This window comes from Chanodichthys erythropterus, chromosome 15 (genome assembly GCF_024489055.1).
Source record: "Chanodichthys erythropterus isolate Z2021 chromosome 15, ASM2448905v1, whole genome shotgun sequence".
In the NCBI taxonomy this organism is placed as follows: domain Eukaryota; kingdom Metazoa; phylum Chordata; class Actinopteri; order Cypriniformes; family Xenocyprididae; genus Chanodichthys; species Chanodichthys erythropterus.
The window spans coordinates 22,845,130-22,865,921 of NC_090235.1; the positions used below are offsets into that span (position 1 = coordinate 22,845,130).

Here is a 20,792-nt window from a genome sequence, read left to right on the forward strand (position 1 = left end):
GATCTCTTGTCCATCCAGCGATGAAAATCTTGACTCTTGCACTTTCATCTTTCTTATTTTTGGTTCTGTCACGCGCTGTTTTAACACGCCATGCCCTCCAAACTAGTAAAGCGCCTTTTTCACTTTCAGCCCATATATGGAGAGCCCGCTATAAACACGCTAAATGGTTGAGAGGTGGAATAGCGCATCAAGTCTTCTGATTGGCTGAACAAAAAACCCAGTCCCTCTTTGTTATTTAATCGTTTATAAAGGGGGCTGTGACCTCGAGTAAAATGTCACAGGACAATTATTATCTTTCCTACACCAATATTGTAACATCAAATGCATAAGGAACAAAATATGGACTAGAAAATAAGAATAATTAAATTAAAAAAAGATGTAATATTTGATCAAATTATTTGATAATATTATTCCCATATCATTTTCCCTGGTGTTAACTTATAACAGTAGTATTTTGTTTGCATTAAATAACCATTTTTTGGTTGGGGAAGTAGCTTTCTGAAATGTAATAGCAGAATGAAATTTCAAAAGACCACCAAAAAATGTGTTCCAACTCAAATGACTTTAACATCCCCCCAGTGTGTGCACGTGAAATGTTTAAAAATGTTCCAATAAGATTCCATAAGGATGCAAATTACAAGCTAATTCTGATATAATTGTCAAACATTCAGAACCCTGGTGCATGGCCCTGCGATATTGTCTGGTAATTAATTATCACTTTTATAGTTGTAGTACAATGTCCAAAGAAGCAGAAGGTGACTGAAACAAAGCTGGAAATATCAGCGGTGTTTGAAAATGTTGTATTGTGTCTCAAATGACACCTTCATGCATAATGCCTAATGTGGCGTGCTAACCTTCTGGCTGCTGGAGAGGGAGATGAATCCAGACAGCATGCAGAAATGGTAATGGAGGTGCTTTAGCAAAGGTTACCATCTCTCCACAGACCCAGCCCGGGCCGCTCCCTCACCTTCTTGCGTAAAAATCAAAGGAAATGTTACATCCGAATAAGCTGTAAATGCACAGAAAGTTCACACGGATGACCCGCAGTGCTGCAATGAAAGCCAGGGATGCATTTTGGAAGCAAACCCTGAATGTGTTTTCAGCCACCAAATGTGTTTTGATTCATCATTTGGAGCGTGGAGACTCATAAATTGTGCTCAAAAATGTTTTATCTTTAAAAATGAAGTAGAAAAAAAGGACATTCTTCTATCCTAATAGCCCATATTTCATGTTCTTTCCCCACATTTAATAAACAAAAAATTCCAGTGCTGTCCTGAAATGCCCCCTCCAGCCATTTAAAAGTCTGAGGGGGAAACATGCCCACGGCTGTGGCAAACTTTCAGGAAATGATGAGCAACAATTTTAAGGAGGAGCAGCAATGGTGCGCTCGCTCTCACAGTAGCAGAGATTCAGGAGTGATTAATGAAAACAAATTTTTCATGGCAATTAAAATGATTAAAGCCGGAGGGCCTTTTTGCTGTTACCCTGAATTGCTCTAGGAACAAGGCGGCAACAAAGCTACGAACCAAAATTGCATTAGTAGTGGAGGAGAACTGTATTAAAATGCAAATGTACAGCTGTTAATAGTTCTTCAAAAACCAATAATCCCCCACAGTCAGTCATGTGTCAGAATGGTTAATGGAAAAATATCCCAGAGGCACACAGGGTCCTTTTCCATTCCGCTTCTGATTAAAACAGAAATTCTGCAGAGGCAAAAGCAGAGCTCGGAGTGGGATGGGATGGCTTAATGTTGGGCAGGAGACCAAAACCCATTGTTGGGAATTTCCGACTTTAAGGCATGCTTTGTCCCCCCTGGGATGGCTGTGAAGTGCTTAGCAGAGAAAGAAAGCTACTAAATCTGATCTGGAGGCATTAAAGCTATTTATCATGAAGGTGTTTAGCGCATAATCTGTATCGAGCAACATCTGATATAAATACACATGATAGTCAGGCCCCTCCATGTGGCGGAAATGGGCTCAGCCAAAGGAGGGGGCGTGTGCGGCTGTGGGCGTCATAATTGAATGAATACTGCGTTTGGTTATTCTGTCACTTAATTATGATTCCGCCGCAGGTTATGTTATAGAGATCGAAGTGTTCTGACCCACCAGAGGGAGAAATGCCATTCTGTCTCTCATTCCTGCACAGGAGGGGAGCTGCCAGTGGACCAAAGTTGATTAAGAACATTATCATTTAATAGGTTTTGACAATAAAATGCAATTATTCCGTTTTTATTTATTAATTTTTAGTTTTTTAGTGAATGTTTTCAGTCATAAAATAATAAAACAGTATAAAAAAAACCCATAAATATATTGATTTGATGCACTGAAAAACTGCTTTAATGCTTAACTTTGTATGTTAAACAACATACAGCATAGAAAAATGGAGAAAAAATAAGGACGGACAGAAGGAAGGAAGGAGTAGATAGATAGATAGACAGACAGACAGACAGACAGACAAACAGGACAAACCTCAGCTTTTAGGATAATTAGAAAGAGTGCATTTTCAGACAGCTCCAAAATGAGTCTGTCTGAAAAACCCCTCTAGACAGGCGATGAAGACACAAACCTAGCGCCCTCTTTAATTACTGATAAGTTGTGAGCCAGCTAAACTCAGTGGATTGTTCCCGCCGGAGGCCCTAATCACTTTACAGCGGACCGCTGATCCTAACTGCTGCACTGGAGTGTTCTGTGGCAGTCCCTGCTCCTGAAACCGACACTATCGGTCTGCCGGTCTCTCCATCTCCACTTCCGGCCACTGAGACATATTGCATCTGCAAATGAAAGATCTCCCTTCTCAGTAGACTTTACCAAACTGCTTGGACAGCTGGTCCTGCTGGGAAATGGGGGGTGTGGATTTAGGAAGAGGTTGAAAAATTGATGAAAGTGTGGCAACAAGGGTATGCAGTTCTTCTTGTGAGCATAAAAGTTTCAGGCTTAACTATTTCACAGTCGTAACTTTGATTTCATTAGGGCTGTGTTTTCAAAGTACGCAAAAAGATGAAGGAAAATTTGATGTTATATAACCCCTTAAACTGCATATCTCCAAATTAATTGTTTTATTTGGGGGTTGGGGAGGGGGACATTTTAGGACTAGTTTTGCACGACATTGTATGTACTGTACATTCAGTAATGCGGAACTGTTAAGATAAGCATATAGAAGGATATGATTTTCAAAGAACATTCTGAATAACACACAATAACAAAGACTTCACCTGATAAAACTTTCAGTATTTTATTCATTTGTACATCTCCATCCCCTGGTTCCCCCTGAAAGTAAACATGATCATACAGATGATAAGTACTTCTAATATATATTTTTGACAGTTTAACAGCCCCTGTACAAGAGCATGGGTTTCATGGAGTTCACATCTACATCAGCAACATCAGTTTCTTTGTCCGAGGAACCGAGAACAAGCATATATGGAATGGGGTGCTGAGAGAGAGAGAGAGAGAGATAGTGTGTGTGTAGGGCTTTGGGTTAACAGACAATGAATGAAGGCATATACAGAAGCAGCTCCATCAGGATCAACTATGTACAATACAAACCATTCATACAAATTAGGCTCTAGGATATAGAATTCATTACATTACAGTGTATTATAAGTGACAATGAGCAAGCCCTCCAACCATTCCTGGATCTTATTAAACTACAGGAGACAGCTTGGGCCGAACAATCCGCAATTATTACAGTACAGCTTCTTTGTAATAGGTAGAAAACATGCCTGTAGTTAAGGCCTGTTCATAACCAGCAGAACAAAGCCATTCTCCTCATCTTTGGGCCTTTTGGGCTGGGAGGAATAACTCAAGAACGCATGGGGACTCCAGGGCTGTTCAAAAGTTTGTAGGTGGACAGAACATTGAGATTCTGATTGCAAATAATTCTCCAGCGACATCGCTTCTGAGGCGAACTACCATCTAAACGTAAAAGTCCTACTGTATCTACACCCTCGCTGCCTCTTGGCAGTTCTAAGAAACATGTATGTACTTGTACAAATAAACTAATTAAACAAATATTCTGGGAAACCAAACACTTGCACATTTCTAAATGAAAATATTACAGGACAAAATCGTGAGTTTACATGGTCATACAAGCAACACCCCAGTGGTAAAATAATATCCTAATAACATTAAAAGATAGAAACAATAAATTAATAAGTGCAGTAACTTAAAGGATACCAAGTGATCAAACAAAAGCATTCAAATGAAAGTGCAAACAGCCAAATTCTTCTCTTGTCAAGTTGTTTGAATAGATCCGGGCCATGAACGTATGGTATGGACGGTACGGGGAACATGTATTTGTTGTGGATGGGGAGAGAGCTCCATCCTTTGCCTCTCGTTGTCCTCCGTGTAGGTGATGTCTGCAGCTACCTTCAGCCAGAGGGGAAGTAAGGAGTATCACTATGGTAGTTATAATCTGGGCAGACTTTCTGCACTAGCTTGTAGTCGGTGCTGTAGAAGGAGATGTAAATGCAAATGACTTTGAAGGGCTTCGAGCAGAGCCAGGACACGTGGCTTTGCGTCTGTTCCTGGTAACATGTCTTGGATGGGTCGAAGTTGCAGAGCGTGTTTTTGGAGCCCCTCTCCACCTTCTCGTACTCGATGCGGCAGTTGAAGGACTTGGAATCCTTGGCGTCGATTACCGACTGCTGGGCCGTCAAGTCAAACTCAACGATTTTGGTGGGGGGGACCAGGCTAACGGACACGTTGCCCTGGCCCGTGGAGTTATGGCGGAAGTAGACGCTGAAGGTGCCGTTGCCGTGATCGACGATCTTGCCAGTAATCAAGAGGTTGAGCTTGACAGTTTTGATGTTGGAGTGGAAATCTCCCCAGCCGAACATTTTCTTGAACTTGCCCGTCTTGACCATCGGCCGCCGTTTGGCTCGAGGCCTGGAGTCCTGCAGGTCCGTGGTATTCCTCAGCCAGTCCCACAGGTCCTGCTCTGAGTAAGGCTCCGGAGTGTCATAGTGCAGGTCCAGGGCTGTTGCGTTTTCCTTCCCATGGAGAGTCTGTGATAGAAGTCGACTGATGGACAAGTCCTTACTGCTTTCTGTCCATATATGCTTTAGTGTCGACTTGGGGCTCCCTGATTTGAGCAGCTCCGACTTCCCCGGGATAGAACCGTGGGCACTTGAAACCTAAGAAAGCAAGATGGAAAGGACATTATTGAGCAGTATTAACCTTAAAGAGCTACAGGAGACGCATAATGCAAAGCAAGTGAGCATTTCATCCTATGCTGCCTGACAGGAAAAAGGAATTACGTAGATATTACTCTTGATTCGGGAGATATTGACCCCTCACCCCCACACAATCATGTAGTCTCCTACTCAACAGACAGATCAAATGGATTAGGATGAGGGGGGAAAAAGACAATCGATCGATCCCGCAAGCTTCAATTTGCAACGTTGTTAGCTGACAGGAGCTGTCTGGGAAATGGAACGGAGCGTGGCGAATGAGAAAAAGAATACACGATCAAACTCGCCATGTCGTGCGGTTGGGGAGGGGATCTCCGTCGGCCCTCCCTGATAATACCGGTGACTATTCTTTGAGTAAAGAGCAGACTATTAACCAGCCAGTGCTCCTTGAATTGATGATTGATGAACCACTGGGTTCTCTCCATTTAGTGCAGATGAGTGGAATTAGGTCTATACAGGGCCTGGCGGAGCGCCGTGACATTGATTGCCTGATTTCTACTGTAAGACCTGACAGCAGATCCGTCTTGCGGTGGTTTTTGCATCTCGAGGGCTACCCCAGGGATCGATAGTTAGAAAATAAGGTCTCTCTACCAATCTGCCCGACCCTTCGGACAGAATTGCCTCACAGCACGTGCGAGCGCGAGGGTGAGGTCCATTTTAAACACAGCACTGGGTGGGATCAAAGCCACGTGGCTCACTTAAGGATTTCACATTGCGAACCTGAAAGATAATCAATACGTGACTTGAAGTGTGGTTCAAAATGCAAATTAAGAGAAGTTTAACTTAAAAACTTGGGAATTGCTTGATAGCAGTCTGCTCATGCACTCACATAAAATGTTGATAAAATGAATGAATAAAAACGCACAACTCAACATTCACCTGACAAGCATCCACACTAGTGATGAAGAACCTTGGGAGGAGAGTTCAGATATGTTTCAAAGAAATTAAGGAACATTACTCTTCCTCGTGTATGGAGTTAGAGGCCTTGCCCTGTACTAAAGGAGAGTAATATGTTTTGCACTCTGGGAGCATGATTAAAGACAGAGATATTATTTATTAATGGCTAATTGCTGAAGGGGCAATACAAACATTCCAAGGCTGAGCAAGTTTCAAGGAGCTATTTGTGTGAAGTTCAGTGAAGCCTGACCGACTGGGAGGGTACTTGCATTAATAAATGAATCTTTATAGTGCTTGTTTTAACAAAATGTTGAGGGAAAAACTTTTCATGTTTATGTATTCATCATTCAGTGGATTAGCTGGTATAAATAAATGAATGAATGAATAAAATAAATAAAATTCTTATCTACTTAATTGGTTTTCAAATATAATTCTTTTGATTTTTATAATCTGTTTTCTCTTTTATATTTATTTCTCATTTTTATTCTTAATACTATCCTACGACACTCATTCAGTGTGTTTTTTGCAAGTTTTACATACTACACCGTAACAGAGTAATCACAATGTCTTGTACCAAGACATTTTTTGATAATGGCTAACCTGCTTTGTTAGCTACCGGGCTAACAAAGCTCTTTCATTTAAAGGATTAGTTCACTTCAAAATTTCCTGATAATTTACTCACCCCCATGTCGTCCAAGATGTTTATGTCTTTCTTTCTTCTGTGAAAAGAAATTAAGGTTTTTGAAGAAAACATTCCAGGATTGTTCTGCATAATGTGGACTTCAACAGGGTTCAACGGGTTGAAGGTCCAAATTGCAGATTCAGTGCAGCTTCAAAGGGCTCTACACAATCCCAGCCAAGGAATAAGGGTCTTATCTAGCAAAACCGTGGTACATCCTGCATCATGCGTGACCTTTCCAACATGATTGCGTAATGCGTGGCGCATCGCAGATAAAGTGCAAAACGAGAATTTGTGGTTAAAAAGTATATAATTGTTTTGTTTTGTTTTTTTTTTGGGGGGGGGGGGGGATTACCAATAGTTTTGCTTGATAAGACCCTTATTCCTCATCTGGGATCATGTAGAGCCATTAGAACTGTAATTTGAAACCCATTGAACCCTGCTGAATTCCACTATATGGAGAAAAGTCCTGGAATGTTTTCCTAAAAAACATAATTTCTTTTCGACTGAAGAAAGAAAGACATAAACATCTTGGACGACATGGGGGTGAGTAAATTATCAGGAAATTTTGATTCTGAAGTGAACTAATCCTTAAAAAAAAAAAAAAAAGGTTAATCCAAAGACTTGCATTCAACAACTCCTGGCTTCAGTTTCCAACTCTTTGTCTGTCCACCTTTGGCGACCTTAAAAAGCTCACACGTGGACCGCACAAATAGCAAAACACTGGCCAGGAGTCAGTTCTCCTGGGCATAAAGCCTGCACACATAGCGGATGTCTGAATGCAAGCCTTGGTCTGTCCAGTCTGTCTTGCCATGATGGGCTCGGATCCAGCCTGACTGCTGGAGCTTTACGGAGCCAGCTGCAGTGCTCACCTGAGGCAACAGTGCATCTGGTAAACACATTCGGGTGGGGGGGGGGAGTCACGGCCAAGCCCTTCCCACCTCACCCACTGACAGCCGGCCAGCCAGGCACAAACAGCTGGGCTCCCCCAGGCACTGCACTGCATCAGGTCAGCAAGAGCAGCGTGTGTACATGAATCTGTGTGCCTGGTGTGAGTCTTAATGAGTCGGCCTGCTTTAAGAACTTCAAGGCAGACAGAATGGATCTTTCTTTCTGGCAACTTTCTTAATCCCAACAGCAAGCCAAACAACATCAAACATGATAATTAAAAGACTTTTACAGATGCAAGCATTTTTCATTCAAACAATACAGGAGACAAGACATACTGTTCATCACAAATCGGTATGTGTAAAACGACTTTTTAAAAATCTTAGTGGGTTGCGTGAATGGCTATTTTGGACCACTTTTAACTTGACACAGCATCTAAAAAACACAAAAGCTATGGTGAGACACTCAAAAAACAATGCAAGATGTGATACATCTGCCAAAGATAGTAGTGCTGTTTTAAAGGGGATGAATTCATGATGTAATTTATGAGTTAAGATGTAACATTTCCAAGAGGGTTTTATTGTCCAAGCATTCTAACAGTTATAGTCCCCCTGAAATCAAAACTTACGTTTTTTTTAGCTTTTGATATGAATATGTTAGCCTTAAGGTTATGAATAAGCTTCAGTGGATAAGCTAAAATGGATTGCGGATTTTAATGACATCACTGTGGACTCTGATCAAATCTTCCGTTCCAATCAAATGGTCTCTAGAATCTGAAGTCCCACCCCGTCCTACACTATAAACAGACACTTAAGCTGCGGCTTAAATCGGTCATTGGTTCACACATTTACTAGTGTGAAGGGGATAGTGTTAATATGCTTTCCATTGACGTGAATGAAGTCCGTTTTCGCATTAGTGTCATGTGAACTGCCTCAGCGCAAGCACAGTCTGCACTGGTCCAGAGACACGAGAGCACATAGGTGCAAGTCGCCGCAGACCACAAAATGTTCAAACACATTTGAATTCTACAAACAATGCTATATTTTAAAGCAATATGAAGGAGAAACGGTTAGAGATTATGAGGAAAATTGGGTTTTACAAGCTCAATGGCTCTGGCTGAGCTGTGATCTAGGAGAAACGCTATTGGCTATTTTGAAAAAAGGAGGAGCTTCTAGAAATATCCTGCCCTGTTTTCCTGTTTCATGGGAAATTATGTCAACAAAGTGAATAAAACTGCCCATTCCAAGGCACTTCAGTGGGCTTTTAAAGCACAGCATGATAAATAGTATATAATGTTATAAAAAAATGTAAAATAATAAAATACATAATGTTCACACCGAATAGTTCACAGAGTGCACATTAAATTGAGTAACTTGCCAAATAACATTTTTTTCCTAAATTATAAACAGTTGTATACAGAATGATGTGCCATATTATAAAAGAAAACTATGCACTGCAAACTGGAGAATTAAAAATGTTTTGAGCAGTTCAACACCACTGTTGACCTTGAAATACATGCTCTGTGACTGCACTGCAGTCCTAACTAAAGGCGAGAATCAGACCCTGCTTGCTTAACATAAGCCAGAGCTACATTTGGTCGTAATTAATAATAGCAGATTAAATGGAATAATTACACAGGCTTATTCTGAAAATGCAATTATGTTATTGCCGCACATTTGTGTTTCGATTTGAATGTTAATTTGCACTAATTAAGCTATTAATATGCATCAATAAGTCAACTACAGTGTTAGCTAGCATATCATTGACACATTGATTACATCGCCAGGGCTGTTTACATGGTAAGTGAAACATTACTGGGTGTCTATATCTTTAAAACTGACCCATTAAAGGAGAACATTTCAAGTAGCTTCAGGGGGTGTCCTTAATTCTAATAAGTATATATTTACTTATATTCCAAATAGTGTGCGTGTGTAAATATATATATATATTTTTCAAAGTTTTTGCATTCCATATAGCAAAAATTATATGGGGAACAAGTTTCTTTTACACATGAAAATGACAGAGACCCTAAATGTATTTTAAATGTGCAATATCAAAATCCTCTCAAATTTGTAAATGGCGATTTTTGGAAAGGGTCAAATATAGCTAGAGCCTTCTAATTCTAAAAAATTACTTGTCACTTGGAATTATTATTATGAGATTCTATCTTACAAAACATTAATTGAAGCAATAATTTTCAAGAAACACAAACAGTTTACTTATAATTTGTTTTAAAACATAAAATTAGTGAAAGTCTTTGAAAAAAGAAAGCTGATCCTGATTGGTCCCTGTGTGTGCATTGGACGTGCTGATTGGCTCACAGATAGAACCTTAGAGAACCAAGTTAGAGTTCGACTTTGTAAATAGAACCTTTTTGTTTTCTAAAAAAAAGTCCCAAAATGTACACAACTTAAAAAAAAAAGAAACATCACATAATGTAATAAGAATATGTGAATAACTAGAAGATAGAACCTTATAATTCCAAGGTGACTATATATATATATGAAGACTTCAGATGCAAAAGCCTCTAAGTGCCATCTGAAATTTTCTTATAAAATTATAATTTGTATCAAGCTTGTATGTTTATGTTCAGTTATTTCACTTTAATGGCAATGACAATAACCTATTAATTGCCATTAAAGTGAAATTACTGAACCTAAACATACAAGCTTGATAAAAATGCTAATTTTAGAAGAAAATTTCAGATGGCACTTAGAGGCTTTTGCATCTGAAGTCTTCACATATATATATATATATATATATATATATATATATATATATATATATATATATATATATATAAATATATAATGTGTTTTCAGTGAGTGTTATGAAGAAAGAAAAATATATAATAGTAATAATGATAATGTTTATTTATTTTATTATTATTAATATTGGTAAACATATCAATATTTAAACATTTAAATGTTTATTAATTAAATAAATATTTTTCTAACTTATAGTGAAAAAAAATTATATATTTAATTTATTAGAGTTTTAGTTGTATAAAACCCCCGACAAATTCCCACACTTATGCCTATATTATGGAGGGTAAGTACACTTGCTGTGTGAGGTAACTTCCTTTCAGAGCCATACTCTTTGACAGAGTTGAAGTACAGTATAAAATAGCAGGTGGATTAAAGGCCAGCCGATAATGGCCATAGATATAACAGCTTTTTTGAAGTGACAGTAGTAAGAGAATGAGCAGAGGAAGCAGATGTAACCCATAGAGTAGAGAAACAATGCCCTCGGCTGTGACCCTGACTGCACATTCCACCACTTACCACACTTTCACAGAGTGAAGGGAGAATTACAAAAAAATGCATAAAGGATCATAACTTCCACCTGAGATAAATGTTCCAGAGAAAACACGGCCCTTATCAATAAAACCGCTAAGTCGAGGCCAAAACCTCCACTATGCAAAACAATATGCCATAAAACTGTTCAGCAGATCACTTTAACAATCTCCCAAACAACATTTACAGCCTGGGTGATGAGATAAAATGGTGCATATCTTCTTCCTCCTCAGCAATTCGCTGCCATCTACAACCTATACACTTAAACAAGGCGCCTCATGCTGCGGCCGTCCTGAGAGAAATGAAAAGGAAAGGCAAAAATGAAGATGGATTTCAACTAAATCCACTTCTGCTAACAAAGCACTCGCAGGCTCTGCTAAACCCTTACCCCCACCCCTTCCTTGCAGCCTGCTGCGTGCGTTTGGTTTGTAGGAGTGCGAGGTATTGCACGGGTCCATTAGCAACATAACTAAGCGCTGTGCTTTAGGATGGGCCGCTGGGGCAGAGGCACGCTTGCTGCAAGAGTTGGACAGCTGCTAAGCAGCCATGGAATATCAGGCTGTGACCATGCACTAGAACTGCCTAATGGTGTCATAAGAAGGCCGTTAGACGCACCATTAAAGCAGGCTGTCACGCTCGTTGTGTATAGCTGCCAGTGAGTGTTTGTAACAATGACCGTGGACTCCCCTGATACACTGTCAAGTAGGTACTGCAACAGAAGTGTAACACATAGACTGTACAGAAACTGTCCCTTATGAGATGCTCAGTGTGAGATGCATTTTCTGCATTCACGAATTACGAAACAACCAAATGAGAATATTAAAATGCATGACAGAAACTCATATCTAAGGGGCTGTTTACACGGCACTGTTTTCAACTAAAAACGGAAAGCTTTTTATGAGTTTTGGGTGCCTGAAAATGCAAACTTTTGAAAACGGGTTTTTTGAAAATGGTCTCTGTAAACAACAAAAACACAAATCTGTGAAAACGATGATGTCATGCACATGCGCATTACATGTTCAGTCTATAGTGTTTCATCGCCATCTAATGGCCTGCCAGCAGAATACAGAGTTTTTAGTCGCTTTCACAGATTCGTGTGAAAGGGGATCGTTTTGACAATGGTGTCGTCTGTACGTGGAAATCTTAAAGGAAAAACTTCTCCGTTTTAAGAATTTCGTTGTTGTGTAAACGTATCCTAACACACATTCATGAAGCAGCAGAAAACGATCTGCAGTTCTTGTTCTTAGGACATGTTTACACAAAATGTGCTCTTGCATTTAAAACATGAGACACTGCACTGAGTAATAGAAAATGACACTTTACATGGCCCTACAAAAACGCAACTCTCATGCTAGAGATGCTGAAAGAGTGCGAGACACTGCACAATGGTCAACATTATTCATCTAGTATAGATTTACATTGGTAATATATTAAAAGCACCATAAAGTGGAATGTAAAATGTGTTCTGTGTGAACTGGCCTTATGGGGCCCATTCACACAAAACATGTTTTTGCATTTTAGAGGTGAGACATTGAGCTGAGGAATGGAAAATTACATGTTTTTAACTTCACGTGGTACTATAAAAATGGAACTTTCATGCTTGTGATGCTGAAAGAGCAGTGAGACACCAGTCAATAAAGTTCATCTAACATAGATTTACATTCATAAACTATTAAAAAGTAGTGTAAATGGAATATAAAATGTATTCTATGTGAACCGGCCCCACTGTGTTTATTCACACAGAATGCATTTTTGCATTTAAAGGGTTAGTTCACCCAAAAATGAACATTCTGTCATTAAATACTCACCCTCATATCGTTCCAAACCTGCAAGACTTTCGTTCATCTTTAGAAGCCAAATGACGATCTATTTGATGAAATCTGAGAGTTTTCTGTCCCTCCATAGACAGCTACACAACTGAAACTTTGATGCTTCAAAAAGTTCATAAAGCCTAAATTCAATCTGTTCATCATATAAAGAAGTCGAGTCTCTATAGAAAATTTGAACAAAACCACTCAATTCATATGGATCAGTTACACAATCTCTTTATTAATTTTTTGAAGAGTCAAAATTTCAGTTGCAGATTTTATCAAAAATTTTCATCTGTGTTCAATTCAGATGAACCAAAGTCTTACAGGTTTGGAACGACATGATTAATATATAATTAATGAAAGAATTTTCATTTTTAGGTGAACTATCCCTTTAAAAGGCGAGACATTTTGGCATTGAGGAATGGAAAAACGACATATTTTCAAAAGATTTTTTCAAAACTTCATTTAACTCGATTTCTGTCAGGAACTCTATCATCAAAGATGATTGATTATTAGTTAGCATACAGTTTGGATTGGCGGTATGATTCCATTCTGGACAAGAACTCCCTGCATATCCAGCCTAGCATGGATAAGAATAGGGAGAACAGCAATAACCGCCTTAGGGTAAACAGAACAGAACCAACAAAAATGTATTGCAGATATCATTAATGTTCAATAGTTAAATTTACAACATAATTCGAGAAAATTAGTCTGATTCAAAGGGGAATCAGAAGGCCAAGTCGTGACTAGACAAGAGGCGGAGCTGGGGATGGAGGAGGGTAATTAGATCCTGAGCAATGTGATAAGCTTCTGATAATACTGACAGACCTTATATATATATGATGCCGTGATAGGTATTCCTATAGGTAGAAGTGGATCAGCTGATGCAAGCTTGACTGACGTGACCTGCCAGTTATAATGCTACGCTTGATATGGCGCTATAAAAATGCGACACTCATGCTTGAGATGCCCGAAAGAGAAGAAAGACACTGCGCAACACTCAACAATGTTTATCTAGCGTGGATTTACTTTGGTAAACATAAATGCACCATAGGGTGGAACATAAAATCTGTTCTGTGCGAACCGGCCCCATGGTACTTACATAGAAGAGATTTTTGGGTTTAAAAACGTGAAACACAGGAATAAAAGAAAACTTATTTGAACCGTATAGCACTGCTTTATGTGCGAGACACTGCAAATATGCAAGATGCGACTGTCAAACGCCCATCTAGTGCATGCTTACATAGAAAAACAATGGAAAAATAGCAAAAATATGCAAAAATTCATTCTTTGTGAACAGTGTCAATTTTAATGATTCTCAGAAGTGTTTTAGGTAAACTGTGTGTGGAGAAATGGTTTTAAGTCCAGACTCAAACAATACGCTCAGTTAATAATAAAAAAAACATTCATTTACAAATCACGCAGTTAGCTAACAATCTATCAATTTAAGGCAGAAACAATGGGCTTATTGAATTAATGGAAACATGTTAAAGGGTTAGTTCACCCAAAAATGAAAATTCTGTCATTTATTACTCACCTTCATGTCGTTCCACACCCATAAGATCTTCGTTAATCTTCAGAACACAAATTAAGATATTTTAGTTCTAATCCGATGGCTAAGTGAGGCCTTCATAGGGAGCAATGGACACTTCCTCTCCCAAGATCCATAAAGGTACTAAAAACATATTTAAATCGGTTCATGTGAGTACAGTGGTTCAATATTAATACTATAAAGTGATGAGAATATTTTTGGAGCGCCAAAAAAAACAAAATAACAACTTATCTAGCGATGACCAATTTCAAAACACTGCTTCATGAAGCATCGGAGCATAAATTAATCAGCGTGTCGAATCATGATTCAGATCGCGTGTCAAACTGCCAACGGCTGAAATCACGTGACTTTGGCGCTCCGAACAGCAGAATCGACACACTGATTCATTTATGCTCCGATGCTTCATGAAGCAGTGTTTTGAAATCGACCATCACTAAATAAGTCATTCTTTTGTTTTTTTGGCGCTCCAAAAATATTCTCGTCGCTTTATAATATTAATATTGAACCACTGTACTCACATGAACCGATTTAAATATGTTTTTAGTAACTTTATGGATCTTGAGAGAGGAAATGTCATTGCTCCCTATGGAGGCCTCACGGAGCCATCGGATTTCAACTAAAATATCTTAATTTGTGTTCTGAAGATTAACGAAGGTCTTACGGGTGTGGAACGGCATGAGGGTGAGTAATAAATGACAGAATTTTCATTTTTGGGTGAACTAACCCTTTAACAATGATTAGGATAAATAGGAAGATTTGCATTGGTGCATGTTTATCTAGAGTTTTGTCGTCTGAAGCCCTGGCAGGAGTTGGCGCAGTCTCTTCACAGGTGTTGAGGCATCTATTACTAATTATACTAATACTAATGAGGCATCTAATCTAATACTAATTAATATTAGTATTAAATTAATTCGCATTTAAACCCTGGTCTAGGAAACATAACCCCAAATTACTGAAACTGGATTGAAATTCAATAGCTTTGATCTCTCCATTAGTTTTTTGAACAGATTTGTGATGTTACAAACTAAAAAAAAAAAAAAAAAAAAAAAAATGCTATGTATACGGCCCCTTCCCGTCTTGCACCATACATTCAGTCTTTCTGCTGCAGTGGTAGCTAACGCAGGTGTCTAATGGCATGGTATAGATCCAGGTCTGCCAAAAAGGAAAATAAATAAAGAATAGGAGTAGAAGAAATCATTTGGAGAAGAGCAGCACAGCTTCAGTTTATTATTCCAACCTAAAATCTCATTAAGTGTGACATTGAGGATTAGTTCAGAGGGAAAAGAGTAGAGAGAGAAGTCTCCCACAAATAGCTGTGAGGAGCGACGCGCTGGCTTTTGTTTGCCATCATTAATTCTGCGCTGAAGTGGCTAAGAGGAAGGCCCCGAATCACTGATCAGAGGAGGCCCCCCGAATATGACAGCAGGACAGGTGCCCTCTCTTCCTCTCGCTCTCTTCTCACACGCTCACTTTTCCTCTCTGCGTCTTGCTGCGTCTGTGTTCTTCTCTCTCGCCTTCTCGGCTCTTAATTGGGGTGATTGGGCGGCGGGGCCATCTGCGATGCTGACAAAAGGAAGCCTGCTTTGATTTATGGAGCCTCAGGCCACATTAGTCTCAAGATTTCCACAGTAAATATCAGCGCTCAGCAGCGGAGTTGGCTCAATAAAATCTGCATTGCTCAGGAAGAGAACTGTGGGTTCCTCTGTGGAATAGTATTGAGATGATGTTAGACTTTTACATTTTGGGGTGCCAATGTTCTATACTTTTGTAGCATTTCGCATATTGCGTATAATGTTGGTAAACTTGCCTCATCGTAGAGCTGCACGATTAATCGTTTAAAGATTGCTGTATTGATTCAAACACCCTCAGAGTCTTCCTAAATGACAGCGATTCACCAGTGTCTATTAAACCTTTGACAAGTACAATCACAGCGAACATTCAAATCTGTTTTCACACTGTCGCTAAGCCAGAGAGAGCAGTTGTCATGTGTAGGCATGAAACAGCTTCACAAACAACCACATCGTATCATTATCTCTGAGTTAAAATAATTCAAATTATCACAGAAGTACTGGAATAGAAGTTTATAGTTTAGATATATGAACACTGTAAGAGTAAAACACTTTTTGAAAGTAACTTGACACTTCAAATAAAGATTGTATCAGTTACACTGTTACACCAGTAGGTGGCGAAAAGTGACTGTTAAAAGTATATTTGTCACTGAATCACTTTCATTTCTGAAATTACATAACTTGCACCTCTGATCCAAATTGTAATGTTCACATGCATTTTCTGTAAAGCTGCTTTGAAATGATATACACATTGTGAAAAGCGCTATACAAATAAATGTGGATTGAATTGAACTGAATTAATTTAAAGGGCACCTATTATGCAAAATCCACTTTTACATGTTGTTTGACCATAAATGTGTGTTGGCAGTGTGTGAGCAAAACCACCCTAGAATGAAAAAAATCCACCCAGTGTTTTTTTTACAATCTCAATAATTCATAAGCACTGTCTCAGAACGCCCTGTTCTAAGATTGCTCTCACTGTGACGTAGAATTGCGCTAAGCCCCACCCACGTGGTTTGATTGACAATCTGATTTTGGCATAGACCCTGCCGTCGGTGATCTGTCAACCATCCTCCATTGTTTCAACGACAGCCGGTAATGTCTCCTAAGAAACATAAGTGTTCTGTTGTGGGATGTAATAATGAACATAGTAGTTTTCACTTACTTCTGACATCAGAGCCACTGAAAACGCAGTGGATGGATTTTATTTACGAAGGAAAGGCGCCACTCAAAATTCCAAAATACGTTTATGTTTGCACAAATAATTTTTTGACTGACTGTTTTGAGAATGAGGGTCAATGCAAAGTTACGCCCTCATCCAAAGGCAGGGCGGGGATATGCAGCTCATTTATATTTAAGGTGGTACACACCAAAACAGCTCTTTTTAAAAAAATGACATTTTTAAATGGTTATAATAAATTAACTGTGGGGTATTTTGTGCTGAAACTTCACAAATACATTCTGGGGACACCCAAGACCAATATTACATCTTGTAAAAAGGGGCATAATAGGTGCCCTTTAAAATAATACTGGGTCTAATCCAGAAAAAGAAAAAAGGATGGCTTAGATTGAAGTTATTGGCAGTATGTTCATCAACTACATCAATCTATTTTATGTCAAGTCCATTTTTTTGTTAAATCTAGTGCACACATTCCAGATTTTAGGGTTATTTACCTCAAAAATACCAATTTAACCATAACTCATAATCCATAGGCTAGTTAAAAACATCTAAAATCTGAACATCTACTGTTATTAACGCTGTTTAAAGAGAGTATGCTTTTTTTACATTTTTAACTTTCTTCAGTGTGCAATGTTGCTGTTTGAGCATGAAAAGGGTCTGCAAAGTTACAAAGCACAAAGTCACTCCAAAGGTTATTCTCTATATCAGTGCACACTGTTTCTAAACTCCCTGAAACGCCTTGATTATAGTCTTGAGTTTTCTTCCAGGAAAGTACACGCCACAATATTCCTCATTTAAATAATTCCCTCCCAATGCATATATGTTAAATATGTTAAATATAAATATATATGTTAAATATGTTATATATATATATATATATATATATTTTAACATTCAAGCATGAAAACCTTTTCTAGTAGACCCCCAAAAATATCAAATACCAATATGGCATAATATGGCCTCTTTAAAAGCAGATACTTTTAATGAAATCTGAGAGCTCCCTTTATAGAAATTCAAGGCAAATGACACATTCAATGCCCAGAATGATAGGAAAGACATTGGCTGCATCCGAAAACCTAGGTAGCTGTCTTGCTGCCTCGCTGTCTTATAAGAGAATGACTTGTACGGCAGCGTTTGTGCATGAATGCACCTCACAAAATTGATTTCGGACAGACTTCTGAGGCAGCGTAACAGTTTAATGATCTACAGCAATATAGCGCGAGCTTTGGTGAGAACTAAACAAATATTTAATTACTACAGTAGTAATTTCTCGATAGAAATGATATCAAAATTGAAATATGTTGATCAAAATCGTACATTTATACACAAACTGAGCAGCAAACGCAACTTTCGGACGCCATCTTTATTTTTCTAGCTCAACTGTCACAGAATGGAAAGCACAGGATTGTGGGATATCAAAGGCAGCTAAGGATACATCTATGCTTCCTTTAAAAAATCGATCTGAGGAAGGTGTCTCATGAGAGAGGAAGTGAAGCTAACATTGGATTCGGACGTGCCTTGATGCCTTCTTACCTTGAAATGTGTCCTCGGAAGGCAGCATTTTCCAGTTTTCGGACGCAGCCACTGTTAAAGCACTCCACATGACTCTAGTGCAGGGGTAGGCAAGTTCGGTCCTAGAGCCGCTGTCCTGCTGAGTTTAGCTCCAACCTTAATCAAACACACCTGAACAAGCTGATCAAGCTCTTCAGGAGTACTAAGGCTATAGGCAGCGGAAGTTTTTTTTTTTCAGGGTTGGAGCTAAACTCTGCAGGACAGCTGCTCCCTAGGACCGAACTTGCCTAACCCTGCTCTAGTGGTTTAACCTCAATTTTGGCTGGATCTCTATGGAGGAACAGAAACCTCTCAGGTTTCATTAAAAGTATCATCATTTGTGTTTCGAAGATGAATGAAGGTCTTACAGATGTGGAACGACACGAGAGTGATTAATGACAGAAATTTCATTTTTTGTTGAACTACACCTTTAATTAAGTGCTGAAGCAAACACACACACAGAAAAAAAGCCCTATCTCTAAGTGAAATAAGAGGCTTCAGAAAATGTGTGGTTTTTTTTTTTTGTAGTGCCAAGTGTATTTATACGTGTGTGATATTTGTCCTTTCGGTTGAAGTGGTAGGAGGGTTCAAGAGTCAGGTAAAGAGGAGTGCTCTCCTGGGAGGCTGCCATTATAATGCACGCTCGTCGCTCAAAATCAAATTAAGCCTGTAATCCAATAAACTGCCATTTCTGCTGCAAGTGACCCCACAGGACCTCATTTCAAATCCGTGACAAGCTTTAATCAATATGATTTAGTGGTTGAGGACACAAATAATTCAGCCGAGGAGAAACGAAGAGCTGTTCTGCCACTGTCTCTACACTGGAAACCTGCAGCTGTGTTTTATAGACGGCCTGTGGTGTGTTACAGTGCTGCATTGATTTGTGGATGCAATGTGAAAGAGAGAGAGATGCGAGGGAAAAGACAGGAGCTGCTATCATGAAACACCCTCGAGGAGCATTTAACTGAAAGTCAGAGATCAATATGCTCATGTCCATCGGACCGGGCCATTGACAGGGCTACTTATGGGTTACAGTATCTGCCATTGCCACTTTAACCTGCCGACAGGCTCTTTGCTTGCTGATAAAACAGCCCGTTTCATCTCACTCTCATCTGTTTGGTGACAGGTAAGCCAGAAGCAATCATATCTAGATAATGCTATACTGGCTTCCCTGATAGAAGGCTGATGCTTTATTTGCCCATGTAAACATTATGAATACACAATGCAATCATTGATGTTTGGGCTGGATTTGTATAATTTTCATTGTTTTTGTACTGTGCTCTGAACAATATGATTAAAATTGAAATGAAGAGCAAACAACAGGATGTGCATCTGAGCTTGGATTCCCCTGTCACTTTGATTTCCATGTTATTTTGTGCACTGGATATATAAAGGAATGCTGAAAAAGAAGACTGGAGTTTAAATTGTATGCTTAATCACAGAAATGTGGCTGCAAAGGCCAGACAATTGACAGTATTTGACAATTAATCGTAAAATAAACACTGACAGGGTAATCAGGACCACAGCACCAAGCGGAGGGATCTTGTATAATCTTAATGGAGTTTGTTTGCAATAATGACTTTCAGACTGTGGATTATTACATGATTATTTACCTATGGATGAAAAAATATGAGATGGGAAGAAGAATTGCATTTCAATGCTTTTGCATTCTCTCACAAAAACATTGCATTCCCTCAAGAAACTTTCCGTTTTGTGAGCGATGGTGTAGGAAATTGGTTTCCAGGGACAATGGTCAAATATACTATTTAATGTTCATGAAATAAGTCCTGTTCAAAAGGACAATAACTATAAAGATACTTATTTTAGAGTCCACGTGAGTGCACAATGACAATCTGTTTATTATGCACAAAACTCTTTAAAGTCAGGTGGATTCTGATTGGCTGTCAATGTTTTATTGTTCATCAGCTGGAAAAATATTTTGTTCTTAAAATGATTCCAACAATATCATTCCATGTTATTGATACAGTGGTGTGGAGTTCCCTATTCCCATCGAATGATTACTAAAATTGTATATTCATAGCTATCTTTATAGTTACATTGTACACTCTTTTTTTTTTTTTTTTTGGACCATGTGATTCGTATTTAAATATATATATATATATATATATATATATATATATATATATATATATATATATATATATATATATATATATAT

General features: G+C 38.7%; 1 protein-coding gene across 1 annotated transcript in view; it reads right to left on the minus strand.

Annotated features, from left to right (window-relative positions):
• Window positions 1-4,347: 4,347 nt before the first annotated feature.
• The window catches only part of nxph1 (neurexophilin 1), a 37,146-nt gene continuing 20,701 nt past the window's right edge, over window positions 4,348-20,792 (minus strand). Inside the window, exon 2 of the mRNA XM_067361334.1 lies at window positions 4,348-5,134. Within this exon, the coding sequence (XP_067217435.1) occupies window positions 4,370-5,134 (765 nt within the window). The 3' untranslated portion in view covers window positions 4,348-4,369. The remainder of the gene's footprint in view (window positions 5,135-20,792) is intronic.